Source organism: Pinus tabuliformis, chromosome 9 (genome assembly GCF_031772625.1).
Source record: "Pinus tabuliformis cultivar Carrire ecotype Pingquan chromosome 9, CPIR1, whole genome shotgun sequence".
In the NCBI taxonomy this organism is placed as follows: Eukaryota; Viridiplantae; Streptophyta; class Pinopsida; order Pinales; family Pinaceae; genus Pinus; species Pinus tabuliformis.
This window is the reverse complement of record NC_142307.1, coordinates 1,855,578,617-1,855,592,601: the sequence shown is the minus strand read 5'-3', so window position 1 is coordinate 1,855,592,601 and position 13,985 is coordinate 1,855,578,617. Positions and strand designations below refer to the sequence as shown.

The 13,985-nt window shown below is 39.8% G+C and overlaps 1 protein-coding gene across 1 annotated transcript in view; it reads left to right on the top strand.

Annotated features, from left to right (window-relative positions):
* The window catches only part of LOC149156273 (ribosome biogenesis protein BRX1 homolog 1-like), a 67,325-nt gene that overhangs the window by 48,742 nt on the left and 4,598 nt on the right, over positions 1 to 13,985 (top strand). Inside the window, exons 5-7 of the mRNA XM_089438056.1 lie at positions 156 to 257; positions 12,594 to 12,662; positions 12,861 to 12,959. Coding sequence (XP_089294182.1) covers positions 156 to 257; positions 12,594 to 12,662; positions 12,861 to 12,959 — 270 coding nt within the window. The remainder of the gene's footprint in view (positions 1 to 155; positions 258 to 12,593; positions 12,663 to 12,860; positions 12,960 to 13,985) is intronic.

The window sequence follows — 13,985 nt, the reverse complement described above, 5'->3', positions numbered from 1 at the left end:
TCTATAGTATTAGCTGCTAAAAATATTCCACTTTAAAAGTTTGTTTGATGAATTTTGTTGCCTTTCATACATCTTGCCAGTTCTTGCAATGATGACTATGGCTTCAGCGTTGGTGGTCAATTTTCAAATTCTCACATCTACATTCTAACTTGCAGATATTTTGTACGCCAAAGGATCACAGGAAGACGAAACCCTTTTTTGATCATGTGTTTGTTTTTTCTATTGTAGACAATCACGTTTGGTTTCGCAATTACCAGGTTAGTACTGTAATTTGCAAAATAATTGTAGATTTACTGAGATATCTAATGGCAATATTGTGCTATGTATTATGTCTTAATGGAATATGTATAATTGTGTTTGTTTAATGTTTGGATATGTATGATTAACTTTTATATTCATAAAATATTATGGCTGAAACTTTCAGAGAGGTGTTACAGTGTTTTAAATACTTCACCTAAAATTTGATGCAAAACACAGTATTCATGCTATGCATATGGATAAAACTGCAAACATGTATGGTGTGAACATGGTATTTACTAGTTTATAAATTGGATAGCTGTTTTACTTTCCAATTGTTCAGAATCATGAACTTGTTGGAAAATGTAACTATGTTCAGTCTTCATTAGTACTTGAGTCGTCATGTAATGTACTTGTCAAAAGAATAAAGAAAATAATTTTTATTATTGTAACAATGACTTATTAAAGCATGGGTCTCATGCTTGGGTCATCATTATATTAGTCAAAGTCCCCATTGTGGACTCCTAAGATTAATATTAAGTTATAGAGTCATTGTACATTCAAAGAGACCCTTCTTGGGCTTTTGAATCATGTAAAAGGGTTTAGTATTGAGTCAAATATGATTATATATCCTCCACATCAAGTCGGCCTAAGGACCCTAATTCGACCCACAAAAAGCCTATAAATACAAGCTAGTCGAAGTCATTTGGAGCATCATCTCTCAAGCTAGTTCGATATCTCAAGAGTAGCTAGAGAAGTGCGAAGTTTGTTGCTGGGAAGCCGAAAGAAGTGCGAGTTTGGGGAAGTCTATGGAAAGGAAGAAAATTGAACTTTTTGGTGCCCCTCTCTCTGTTTCGTGTTCTCGATTGAGAGATCGAAGTCTCCTGAGTTTCGTTGTTATTGGAAGTTGCCTGTTGCCAGAAACTGCTGCCTAGTCGAAGTTGCTGGAAGGGGTCGAAAATCTGGAAGGCTGACTTGGTGTGGAGGGAAGGTCTGGTCTTGGTCTAGGGTGAAGAGTCTCAAAGATTACTATTGAAAGGAAGAATTATTTTGACTGGGTTTTCCCCTCTAGGTGGGTTTTGCCCTGGCATAGTGCCTATATCTTGTGTCTCTTGTTTTGTGATCTTCATACACACATAATATGGTAATTGCTTGATGAAGGATAAGATAATAAAGAAGTAAAAGAAGCCAACACACACAAGTAATTATCAAGAAAGGAGAATCAAACCCTAATATAACTACTTTGATTTTCCAACATGGTATCAAAGCTAATCAATGAATGAATTGAATTGATTTTCAATGAGAAATGAAGCTCAATAAATAATACAAATGTATTTACAGAAATAGAAATAGCATGTTTCTACTAAGAAATAGAAACAAGTTTCTTCTAAGAAACCGCTAATAAGATCATATACGATCTTATCCGAATGAGCATTAAACACTAAAATAGCATTTATTCTAATACCCTCCCTTAATGCTCAATCTATTTACAACACTTATAGACCCTCTGAATTTTATAAACTAATCAGGACCAAGGGGCTTGGTGAAGATGTTTGCTGGCTACTCCGTTGTGGGAACACACATCAACTGAATGGATCCGTCTTCAACAAGTTGTCGAATGTAGTGACAATGGGTTTCCACATGCTTTTTTCGTTCATCGAAGACTGGATTCTTGGCAAGTTTGAGCACTCCCTGATTATCACAGAACAAGGGAGTAGGACCTGCCTGAGAAACATGCATATCCACAAGCATACATTGAAGCCAAACTTCCTCACAATATGCCTTAACTGCTCCCCGATACTTTGCTTCTGTCGAGGAGAGAGCCACTGCCTGCTGCTTCTTACTAGTCCATGTATGATGTGACAGCACCGGATCCCAGACTAAACACATACCCAGCGGTAGATTTACAGTCATCAACCGAACCAGCCCAGTTGGAATCTGTGTAACCACTGAGTGTAGGATCAGAACTTCGAGTGTACAGAAGTACATAATTAGGGTGCCACGCACATAACACAGCACATGCTTCGCTGCTATCCAATGATTAGCTGTAGGAGCTGACATGATGCGTGAAATGTAGCTCATTGCAAAACTGATGTCAGGTCTAGTGGCAGTAAGGTAGATGAGGCTGCCCACTAATTGCTTGACTAAAGTTTCATCCACAAGTGGTGAGGATGACTGAGCTGAAAGTTTGAGCCCTGGTTCCATAGGAGTCGTGGCAGGTTTGCAATCCTGCATTCTGAACCTATCCACAAGATTTCTGGCATACTTGGACTGAGAGAGAAAGATGTTGTTCTCAGTCTGCCAGACTTCAACCCCCAAACAGTAATGAAGAAGTCCCAAATCTATCATATCAAAAGTGCTGCACAAATCTTGTTTGATCCCATGGATCAAATGTGCTGAACTGCCAGTAATTATAAGGTCATCCACATAGACAACCACAAACAGAATATCAGTACCAGTATGCTTGATATACAGGTTTGCATCAGATAGACTCTGCTAAAAGCCATGATTTGTTAGGTACTTATCAATTTTCATGTACCAAGCCCGAGGAGCTTGTTTCAAACCATACAGTGCTTTGACTAATCTACAGACTTTCTGTGCTTGACTGACGATCTTGAATCCTGGAGGCTGCGTCATGTAGACTTCTTCCTGTAAGTCACCATTCAGAAAAACACTCTTTACATCCATCTGATGGACTTTCCAACTGAACTGAGCTGCTAAGGCAAGGACGAGCCGTATGGTACTCATCTTGGCTGTAGGAGCAAAGGTCTCCTCATAGTCTATGCCTTCCTTCTGTGAGAACCCTCGAGCAACAAGGCGAGCCTTATACTTGTCTAGGGTTCTGTCAGCTTTGTATTTCACTTTATACACCCATTTGCAGCTAATGGGCTTCTTCCCTGTAGGAAGATCAGAAAGGGTCCAAGTATGATTCTTTTGAAGACTCTAGAATTCAGCTTCCATGGCCTGTTCCCACTCAGGTATACCCTTAGCCTCTAAATAGTTTTGAGGCTCAAAAACACTGTGTAGGTTAGCCATAAGAGCAAAATTGACTGTACGCTGTTGTTTGCTCTTATTTCTGGAAGTTCTACCTTCAAGGAGCTCATTATCCCGGAGATCACCAATAGTTTTAGCCCACCATTTAGGCCGGAGAGTAGAAGAACCAATATCAGGAGTAGGTGGAGGAGGCTCAGGAACAACAGGAGCAGCAAGAGGAGGATTATTTTCCGGAGGAAGCTCGGGTAGTGCATCATCAAATACTGACGCTGCATCATCCCTCCCATCAGGTGGACCTAACAGAAGAAGAACATTGTGAGGTTGATCCTCAGAACACTGCTCAGAAGGAGGAGACTGAAAGAACCCTCTGTCTTCATCAAATACTACGTCTCGACTGAAGCTAAGACGACCAGTGTCTATATCTATCAGCTTATAGGCCTTGTGGTGATCATTGTACCCTGTCATCATGAGTTTTTGGCTTTTGGAATCCAACTTAGAGCGCTTAGCAGGTGGAATCCAAACATATGCAACCGAGCCAAACACTTTGAGGTGACTGATCTTAGAGTTACAAACAGACCAAATCTCTTCTGGTGTCTTCCCCTTAACAACCTGAGTAGGTGATCGGTTAAGAAGATAGACAGCAATAAACACTGCTTCAAACCAAAATTTGTTCGGAACACTCTTGTGTTGTAACAGGGAACGAGCCATTTCAACAACCGTATGGTTGCGATGTTCGACAACACTGTTCTGCTGAGGAGTGCAGGGTGTAGTTAACTAGCGTTTGATGCCATGGGTATCACAGAAGTTGGAGAAAGCAGAAGAACAAAATTCCCCCTCGTTATCTGTCCTAAGAGTTATGATATTACAACCAAACTCTTTTTCAACTAAGGACTTAAACTTCTGAAAGATACTAAATACATCAAATTTATGTTTTAGAAAGTACACCCACATCTTTCTACTGAAATCATCTACAATAAACAAAAAATATTTGCAACTAGTAACTGAAGATGTATTCATAGGTCCACAAATATCAGCATGAATTAACTGGAGTACCTTAAATGCGCGCCAAGATTCTCCATCCTTGAATGAAGACCGATGTTGCTTGCCAGCTTGATAGGTGCCACACACTCCCAACTGTTGAGTCTGAATATCAGGTAACCCTGACACAAGTCCTTCCCGAGATAGCTGAGAGAGATACTGAATGTTTAGATGCCCATATCTCTGATGCCACAGAGTGCTGATGGGACAAACACGATCTGCTAGAGCCACTTCTGGAGAATCACCAGTGTCAAGAAGCTTGTATAGGCCATGATCTTCTAGGCCAACAACAACCGTAAGACGAGTGTCCCTGTCAATAATGGAGCACTTTTGTGCACTGAACACCACATCGAGCTGAGGAGAGTTCCTCATAATCTGGCTGACAGACAGCATATTAATTTCCATACTAGGAACATAGTACACATTCAGGGAGATGAGTGTGCGCCCACCAGACTGGATTTGAACTGTACCTCTGCCAACCATTGTGTACTCCTCGCCTCCACCGAATATCACGGAATCACTGAAAGATGAGAAGTCAGTAAACTAGTCACGCTTGTGAGAGAAATGACGAGATGCACCAGAGTCAATGTACCAGGCAGAAGACGGGGCATGATTTGAGGACCTCTTAGCCATAAAGGCATAAAAGGCAGATTCCTTCTGCTCGGAATGTTCTGGAACATTCGCTGTCTGATGAGACCCTCCCTGTTTCTTCTGTTTAGAAGCAATCCTCTATCAGCAATCTTTCTTCATGTGGCTGAACTTGTGACAGTAATTACACTGCACATTTTTCTTCTTAGCGGGATCAGAAGGCTGAGAAGAACCTTTCTGCTGAAAGGACTGAGGGGACTGATATTTGGCAGCAAAAGCATTTTTTGAGGAGGCTGATGAAGCACCACTACCAAACTGCTGTTTCCAACGATCCTACTGCAGGAGTTTGGTGCATAACTCCGAAAACTTCAGATCAACATTAGTGGTGATAATGTTGAGTGTTTCTATGAAGTGTTCATAAGGTTTCGGTAGACTTTTTAGAGTGATGACTACCATATCTTCTTCCTCCATGGTCCAACCAATGGCTTCGAGCTGATCTCGAATGTCTTTAATCTTGTTAAGATGTTCCTGCAAAGACATATGTTCGTCCATCATGATGGAGAACAACTGATTCTTTAGAAAGAAAGCTCTGCTCTTGTTGGATGTCTCGTGTATTTCCTTCAATTGTTGCCAGATTTTGGCGCTGTCTTGCTGAAAGGAATCTGTGGTAATTGATCATCAGTCACAGAGAGTTTGAGAAGCATAACAGCCTCTCGTTTTCGATCATCAAACTTATCTTGATCGGCACCAGCGGTACGAGGACTGAGCTCGTTGCCCAAAACGAGCTGGTTAAGACGCCTATATTAAAAAATGGTCAACATTCTCTGTTTCTAGATGTTATAATTGGTGCTATTAAAGCACTGACTGCCTTCCAACATCAGATTTGTTAGCAAGGCCATCTGCATGTTTCCCAAGACACAAAAAACAACAAAGGAGTCCGGCACGAATTTCAATGTAGATGCTAGCTGATCTGGACAAAATCTGATAGGTGCTAGAAACAAAATTCAAATCCGTTGACTCGAAAAATCGAGGCACAAAAAACGATGCACCCAAAAAATTCTGATGATTACCCAGTTGAGATATCACAAAACCCACATCAAATCTGTAATCAGAAATTTTTTTCGACAAATGAAAAAGTAAAATACCTTGGTCGAAAAAAAACGAGCCACGAAACAAGCCACGGTGTCAGCGAAAGGATGAGACGAGCTTCAGATTTCAACCTTAGTAATTTCTGCCTCCTGCTATGCGCTGCCACAAATTCCTTAGGAAAAAAATCACAAGGTGAGCCGCTGTTGCCCAAACAACGCTGTGCTATCAAACAATCCTTGGCTTGCTCAAACCGGACTTCAATTCAGAGCCAGCCAGTGTGCTGCTGTCGATGATTTCCTGGTTCAAGTAACCCTGTCCGAGATCGAACCCGAGACCATGAAACTACAAAGCGATACAGATGCCTGATTCAGCAGATTTCTGAGAAGATTTCTCGTAATTCCTCCAGATCACCACGCGCAGCCTCACGCACAAGTTTATAACATCCACCCTCCGCACTGTCAATTTCTCGTGCTGCGTGTAAGAAGAACGCGTCGTCCTCTGCGTGCTTGGCATGCGTTGCAAAATTAAACCCAGAAACTAGCAGGGGGGTCTTGCTGCTACTTTGCAATGGTAATGACAAAAGTTGGGCGGGGATTCCAGTCGCGGATCGAGAAACTGAGAGCTCCGGGCAAGAACAACAATGCACGGTGTTCAACAATACTCGAAAAGATTATAACGACTTTCGTCCACGAGGTATTGAGGTTGCTTCTTCTTGAAATTTGACGCACGAGGGCTTCTGAAAGGTTCCGACGTTTCTGACAGTGGCTTACAGTCTAGTCGTCAACGCCAACATTCTCAATGACTCAGGCTGCCTTTGCACGGTGGTCGACTGCACGCCCACCAGTAGCGACTTGTCTGTTGCCGTGAGCATTTGCCAGGGACGCAACGCTTAACAAGACGGTGTTGAGCTTGGTGAGCCCTGGGGTCGAGTGCAAGTTTCCACCGGTAATCCAGTCAGTTGTACACGCTGAAGAACTTCACAACAGAGACGCTAACCCTCGGGGGACAACAGTGCCTCAGCGACATGATGCTCTCGATTTTGGATTCCGTCTTCAGGCAAAAAAAAATTCAGACCCCTAGAGAGCAATTTCGAAATGAACACAAAATTTTTCAAACAATGAAAAATTATTTCGAAAAAATACCTGTTCTCTGATTCCATAATCAATGAATGAATTGAATTGATTTTCAATGAGCAATGAAGCTCAATAAATAATACAAATGTATTTACAAAAATAGAAACAACAAGTTTCTACTAAGAAATAGAAACATCAAGTTTCTTAAGACTGCTAATAAGATCACATACGATCTTATCCGAATGAGCATTAAACACTAAAATAACATTTATTCTAATAAAAGCTAAGGTCAGGAAGAGTCAAAGATCACTTTGTTGGCATGGATTCTCCCTCTATGGTGAACTACATAAGAATGGGTTGCAACACTGCTAGACGTTGGATCAAGAAGGTCATCTACTACTTGTTCAACAAGGTCAAGAGTCATGGATTCTTGGCTACCCTTACAAGTTCTCTTATTGATGACAATGCATGGATCATTGATAGTGGAGCATTGAGACACATGATAGGTGAAAGTAAGCAACTTCATACACTATCAAAGGAGCCATCCTTTCATGCAGTGGAATTAGGTGACAACAAAAGCTATGCTCTTAGAGGCCTGGGATCAACATCGTTGACGCTGGATAATGGATCGAAGCTACATCTTAACAACATTCTCTATGTTCCAGGTTTGAAAAAGAATTTGCTTTCTATTTCTTGTTTAGAAGATAAAGGGGAAAGAGTTGCTTTTGTTGATGAAAAATACTCTAGCATTGATAAAGCTAGGGTTATTGGAGTTCGTGAAGGAAGTCTTTATAGGGTCATTACACCACCTCTCAACTGGTTCATGGTATTCCTTATATGAACCATGACCTTATAAGGAAGTCTTTATAAGGTCATCCCTTCTCTTAGTCAACTGGTTCATGGTATACCTTATATGAAGTTAGATCATGAAGGTGTGTGCAAGGGATGCTCTTTGGGAAAACATACTAGAAAGCCATTTCATAATGGTGAAACTAGGTCTAAAGAGATATTAGACCTCATCCATGCCGATGTGTGTGGGCCCATGTTTGACAAATCACTTGGAGGTCATCTCTACTATGTGACATTTATTAATGACCATTCTAGAAAGACATGGATCTACCTCTTCAAAACTAAAGATGAAGTATTTGATAAGTTCAAGGAGTTTAGGGCTGAAGTGGAAACCCTAATCGAAAGATAGATAAAAACTCCGAGGTCTGACAATGGTGGGGAATACATTTCTAAGGAATTGATTGCATCTTGTAAGGAAACAGGTATTAAGAGGGAGTTCATTGTTCCCTATTATCCCGAACAAAATGGATTGGCCGAAAGGAAGAATAGGTCAATTGAAGAAGGCATTCGAACTATGCTCCTTGATCAAGATCTACCAAAGTTCTTATGGGGAGAAGCAGTAATGACTGTTGTATACATTCAAAATAGAAGTCCTCATAAGAGTCTTGATAATACAACACTCGAAGAAGTATTCACAGGAAAGAAGCCGAGTGTGGATCACCTCTGAATCTTTGGAATTCCAACATATATCCATGTTCCAAAAGACAAGCGAAAGAAGTTGGACTCTACAAGTATCAAGGGAATATTCGTTGGTTATAGTCCTTCGTCAAAAACATATAGAATCTACATAAAGGAAGGAAGAGACATTGAAGTAAGTAGGGATGTCATATTCGATGAAAATCAAGCATACAAGAAATCAAAGGATATTCCTATTGATTTTGATGATGAAGAAGTTCCCGTATTTGAAGAAGAAGAATTTCATCATGAAAACTCTACTACAAATCTCGAAGAAGAAGGACCAAGTGAGCCTATTCAATCAGTGGTTATCCCAACCACAAGGAAGAGGCCAAATTGGTTGAAAGCTACATTAGAAGATGCTGAAGGACATGAAGCTGCGAAAGGTTCCTTCAAGGAAAGTAAGGAACCTAAGAGATATTTTGGCTATGTTGCATGTATGAGAAAGTTAATTGAAGCCAAACCATCTACATTCAAGGAAGCTGCACATGAAGAGTTTTGGAAGAAAGCAATGCAAGAAGAATATCAATCCATCATGAAAAATGGGGTTTGGGAGATCGTTCCTAGACCTAGTGACAAATCGGTTGTCACAACTAAGTGGATATATAAGATCAAACATGCCATTGATGGAAGTATAGACAAGTACAAAGCAAGATTCATTGCAAGAGGTTTCTCTCAAAAGGAAGGCATTGATTATGAAGAAACCTTTGCACCTACAACAAGGTACACTACCATTAGATCGTTGGTTACTTTGGCTGCTACAATGGGGTGGAATATCCATCAAATGGATGTTTAGACCGTGTTTTTGAATTTGACCGTTGATGAGGAAGTGTACATCGAACAACCCGAGGGCTTTGAAGTGAATATCAGGGACTCTCATGTTTGCAGACTTAAGAAGGCCTTATATGGTTTGAAGCAAGCACCTAGGGCATGGTATGCAAAGATGGATGCATATATCTACTTAGAATTGGGTTGGTGAAGAGTTCTGTTGATCTGAATCTCTACATTAAGGTTGGAATAATGAGTATGTCATTATTATACTATATGTGGATGATCTATTCATCACAAGTACAGAGCGAAGAATTCAAGAATGTAAGAAAATGTTGGCAGCTGAATTTGAAATGAAGGATCTAGGATTGATGCATTATTACCTAGGTCTAGAAGTATGGCAGAGGCCTAGGGAGATGTATTTAGGGCAAGGAAAGTACATCATCAAGTTATTGCAAAAATTCGGGATGATGGATTTCAAGCCGATGACTACTCCTATGATCACCAACCTCAAGAAGTTGAGGGGCTCTGACTCTAGTCTCGTGGATCCTACCTCATATTGATAGTGGTTGGGTTCCCTGATGTATCTAGTAAATACTAGGCCAAATATATGTTTTGCAGTGAGCATTCTTAGTCAGTTTCAGTTGGAGCCTCGTCATGATCACTGGATTACTGCCAAACATATATTGAGGTATCTTCGTGTCACTATACATCACTGCTTAAAATATGATAGTAAGGAAGTCAAACTAATTGGCTTCATAGACCCCGATTGAGGTGGCAGTGAGACCGATGGAAGGAGCACTACTGGAGGATGCTTGAGTCTAGGAGCTGCTATGATCTCATGGATGAGTAGGAAGCAAGATATCATTGCATTGAGTAGTGCCGAGACAGAATATGTGGTTGCATGTGAAGTAGGAAAAGAGGTTGTTTGGTTAAGGAATCTTTTGACAGATTTGTTCGAGAAGTCTTTGGGTCCTACTGTGATTAATTGTGACAATCAAAGCTGTACTAAGATGTTTGGAGATCTTGTGTTTCATTCGAGGACGAAACATATCAATAATAAGTTCCACTTTATTAGGAACTTGGTGCAGGATGGGATCGTGAAGTTGGAGTATGTCTCGACAGATGAATAGGTAGCAGACATACTGACAAAGGCTCTTCCTAATAAGAAGTTTGAATATCTAAGGAACCTGCTTGGTTTGGTAGATATTGCTGATTGTATTGATGATAAGAGTGTGGAAGAGATTTGTTGAGGCTTTGCAAGTGAAGCATTGTGTAGGAAGACATTTGGCCGGCACTTTGTGTTGATGTCTGGATCCTGAAGTTGGAAAGGTGGTGTTGGTTAGGGTTGGTGGTTAGCAAGTAACCCTGATGGTACCTAGAGGGGCTGAAAGCTTGAGTCCACCTTATTCCCATGGTACCTAGAGGCGCTGAAAGCTTGAGTCCACCTTATTCCCACTTGGATAGATTGCCCTGGTCAAGAATCTAGTCCATGGCATTGCGTTGCCTAAATTGTTGAGAGATCAATGGATGGATTGCCCTGGTCAGGAATCTAGTCCATGGCATTCTGGTGGCTAAAGTTCTTCATGGTTCATATAGTTTGAGATCTTCCATTTTATTTGTACATTATTAATACCTCCCTAGTTAAGTGGGAGTGTTGGAAAATGTAACTGTGTTCGGTCTTCATAATGTACTTGCATCATCATGTAATGTACTTGTCAAGAGAATAATTTATTATTATTATTATTATTGTAACAATGACTTATTAAAGCATGAGTTTCTTGTTTGGGTCATCATTATATTAGTCAAAGTCCCCACTGTGGACTCCTAGGATTAATATTAAGTTTATAGAGTCATTGTACATTCAAAGATACCCTTGGGCTTTTGAATTATGTAAAAAGGTTTAGTATTGAGTCAAATATGATGTATGCATCCTCCACATCAAGTTGGCCTAAGAGAGATCAAGTTGGCCTAAGGACCCTAATTCGACCCACAAGAAGCTTATAAATAGAAGCTAGTCGAAGTTATTTGGAGCATCATCTCTCAAGCTAGTTCGATATCTCAAGAGTAGTTGGAGAAGTGCGAAGTTTGTTGTTGGGAAGTCGAAAGAAGTGCGAGTTTGGGGAAGTCTAAGGAGGAAGAAAATCGAACTTTTTGGTGCCTTTCTCTCTCTCTTTGTTTGTGTTTTGGATTGGGAGATCGAAGTCTCCTAAGTTTCCTTGTTGCCGGAAGCTGCTTGTTGTTTGAAGTTGCTACCTAGTCGAAGTAGCTGGAAGGGGTCGAAGATCTGGAAGGCTGACTTGGTGTGGAGGGAAGGTCTGGTCTTGGTCTATGGTGAAGAGTCCTAAAGATTACTATTGAAAGGAATAATTATTTTGAATGGGTTTACCCCTCGAGGGGGGTTTTGCCCTGGCATAGTGCCTATATCTTGTGACTCTTGTTTTGTGATCTTCATACACACATAATATGGTAATTGCTTGATGAAAGATAAGATAATAATGAAATAAAAGAAGCCAACACACTCACAAGTAATTATCAAGAAAGGACAATCAAACCCTCATATAACTATGAATTTCCAACAAAACTCTGACATTTCCCAATGCTAAATGATGCATGACTAGTTTGAAATTTATGTGCGCTTATCAAAGTTACCAGGGTCAGAATTGGGAAATAATCAGTGAGGCAGAAAGGCCAAGAATTTGAAATGGATTGGGAAAGTTTTGACAAAATCTCAAGAAAAACTTTTGGTACAAAATATAAAGAAATATACATACAAAAATATAAAGAAATACACAAGTACAAAAACTCGAATCAGGAAAAATTGGGGAAAAATCAACGAGCAGAGTTTGACTTGTGATAATCATGAGTCAAACTTGCATTAATTGAGTCAAATGTAGGTTGACCCCAAGTTTGACTCAGTTTGATCCAGAAAACTTTTTTCCAGCCCAATCTAAGTCAAACTCGCAATTTGCTGTGACACTGTACTTATGTAGTTATGCTAATATCTTGCTTTTTACCATTACCTACATCTTTTATATATCTTTCTTCTATAAAATATGGGTGAAAATTAAATGTGTTCACGCATATGCAATAACAATGTGACATGTCAACAAAGCCTACAGGGTTGTTTCACTGAGTTAGTCCTATCTGGAGTGTTGATTAGCTTGGTTTCATTTTTGTGCGAGGACTAATTTAATTGGCTGCACTGTAGTTTATTGTTATCTTTTAGCTTTCATGTGTGCTTCGATTTTTACTACATTTAAACTCTGTTGTATTATGTAGATATCTGTTCCGCACCATGGAACTGAGAAAATTGACCGAGGTGGTTTGGACAAAATGACTCTTATTGAGGTTGGTTTACTTATTATTCAGTGTCCCTCAAGAAAACTTCGGCTGCTATTTTTTGGTTGCATACCATTCTCTTAAGTATATCAGCAATAGCAAATATATCTAAGAATTTTAAAATGTAAATGTTTTTTTTGCTTTTCTGTTATTGTGCTGTTGAAATGTAAATTCCATATGCATCAAATCAAGTGACTTTATTTGCAGGTTGGTCCGAGATTTTGCTTGAATCCGATTAAAATTTTTAGTGGCAGTTTTACTGGTCAGACATTATATGAAAATCCTTTCTACGTCTCTCCTAACCAGGTGATCTTTCTAACCCTCCCCTTTACATTTTCCTTTTTTGGAAGCAGGAGATAGTTTTATTTATAATTTCAATGCTCAGTATGGAAAACTGAGAATATATAAAACTGATTGCTCTTGGATTCTATCTGATTTTGTCAGTTTCTACGATTTGTTTCTAAATTATTGGGTGACTTGAGAGCTGAAAAATGTATTGATTCCCATCCGCTCTATTTTTTCTTGCCATATGTAATGTACCTCATTATATAAATAGTACAATATAATGATAATAAAATGTAATTACATGTATCAGTGAGGTTAAACCAGACATTACCATGTATAGCATATGATGCTCACTGTCTTCTAGATTTTATCATCTATGCAATGAGCATTACCTATTGGTCAAATTTGTTTCTTTCAGTAACATATTTTAGTATCTATGTTGCAGGATTCTTGACCACTGCCTACCCTCTCCCCCCCAAAAAAATACCCTGTAGCAGCTGTGTTTCCATATCGAAACACTGAAACACGAACGAAATGCATTTCATACAAATTGAAATGCATTTCAGCGACTGTACAACATGTTTCCAAATGAAATTTGTCCGATTTTGCCTTGATTTAATTGTTGTGACCCACATTTTTTTGTTTTACTGCCTAATTAGAAGTTGTTAAATTGGAAACTAGGGCCAAATTCGTCCTCGGATCATCTTATTTGTGAGAGATGATGATTGCAGTAAATTCCTCTTTTCGAGGGGACCAAAATTGACCTAAAGATCATCAATTTTGGATAAAGAAAAATATGTTTTTGAATTTACGAAACTCCCATGGGTAACTCATCAAGGTCGGCTTGGGGTTAACTAACCAAGTTAAACCCCTCTCCAACTCCTATAAAAGGAAGGGTACTTCAACCTCATTAGACATATCTTAGAGACATCAAAAGGTTTTTGAGGTAGGCAAGTTCTTGGAGGAGGACACAGTGCTTGTTGTTTCGGGTCTCTCTTCTCAGGTAGGGCCGAGATTTTCCTGAAGGGCAGCCACAGACTTTGAGGG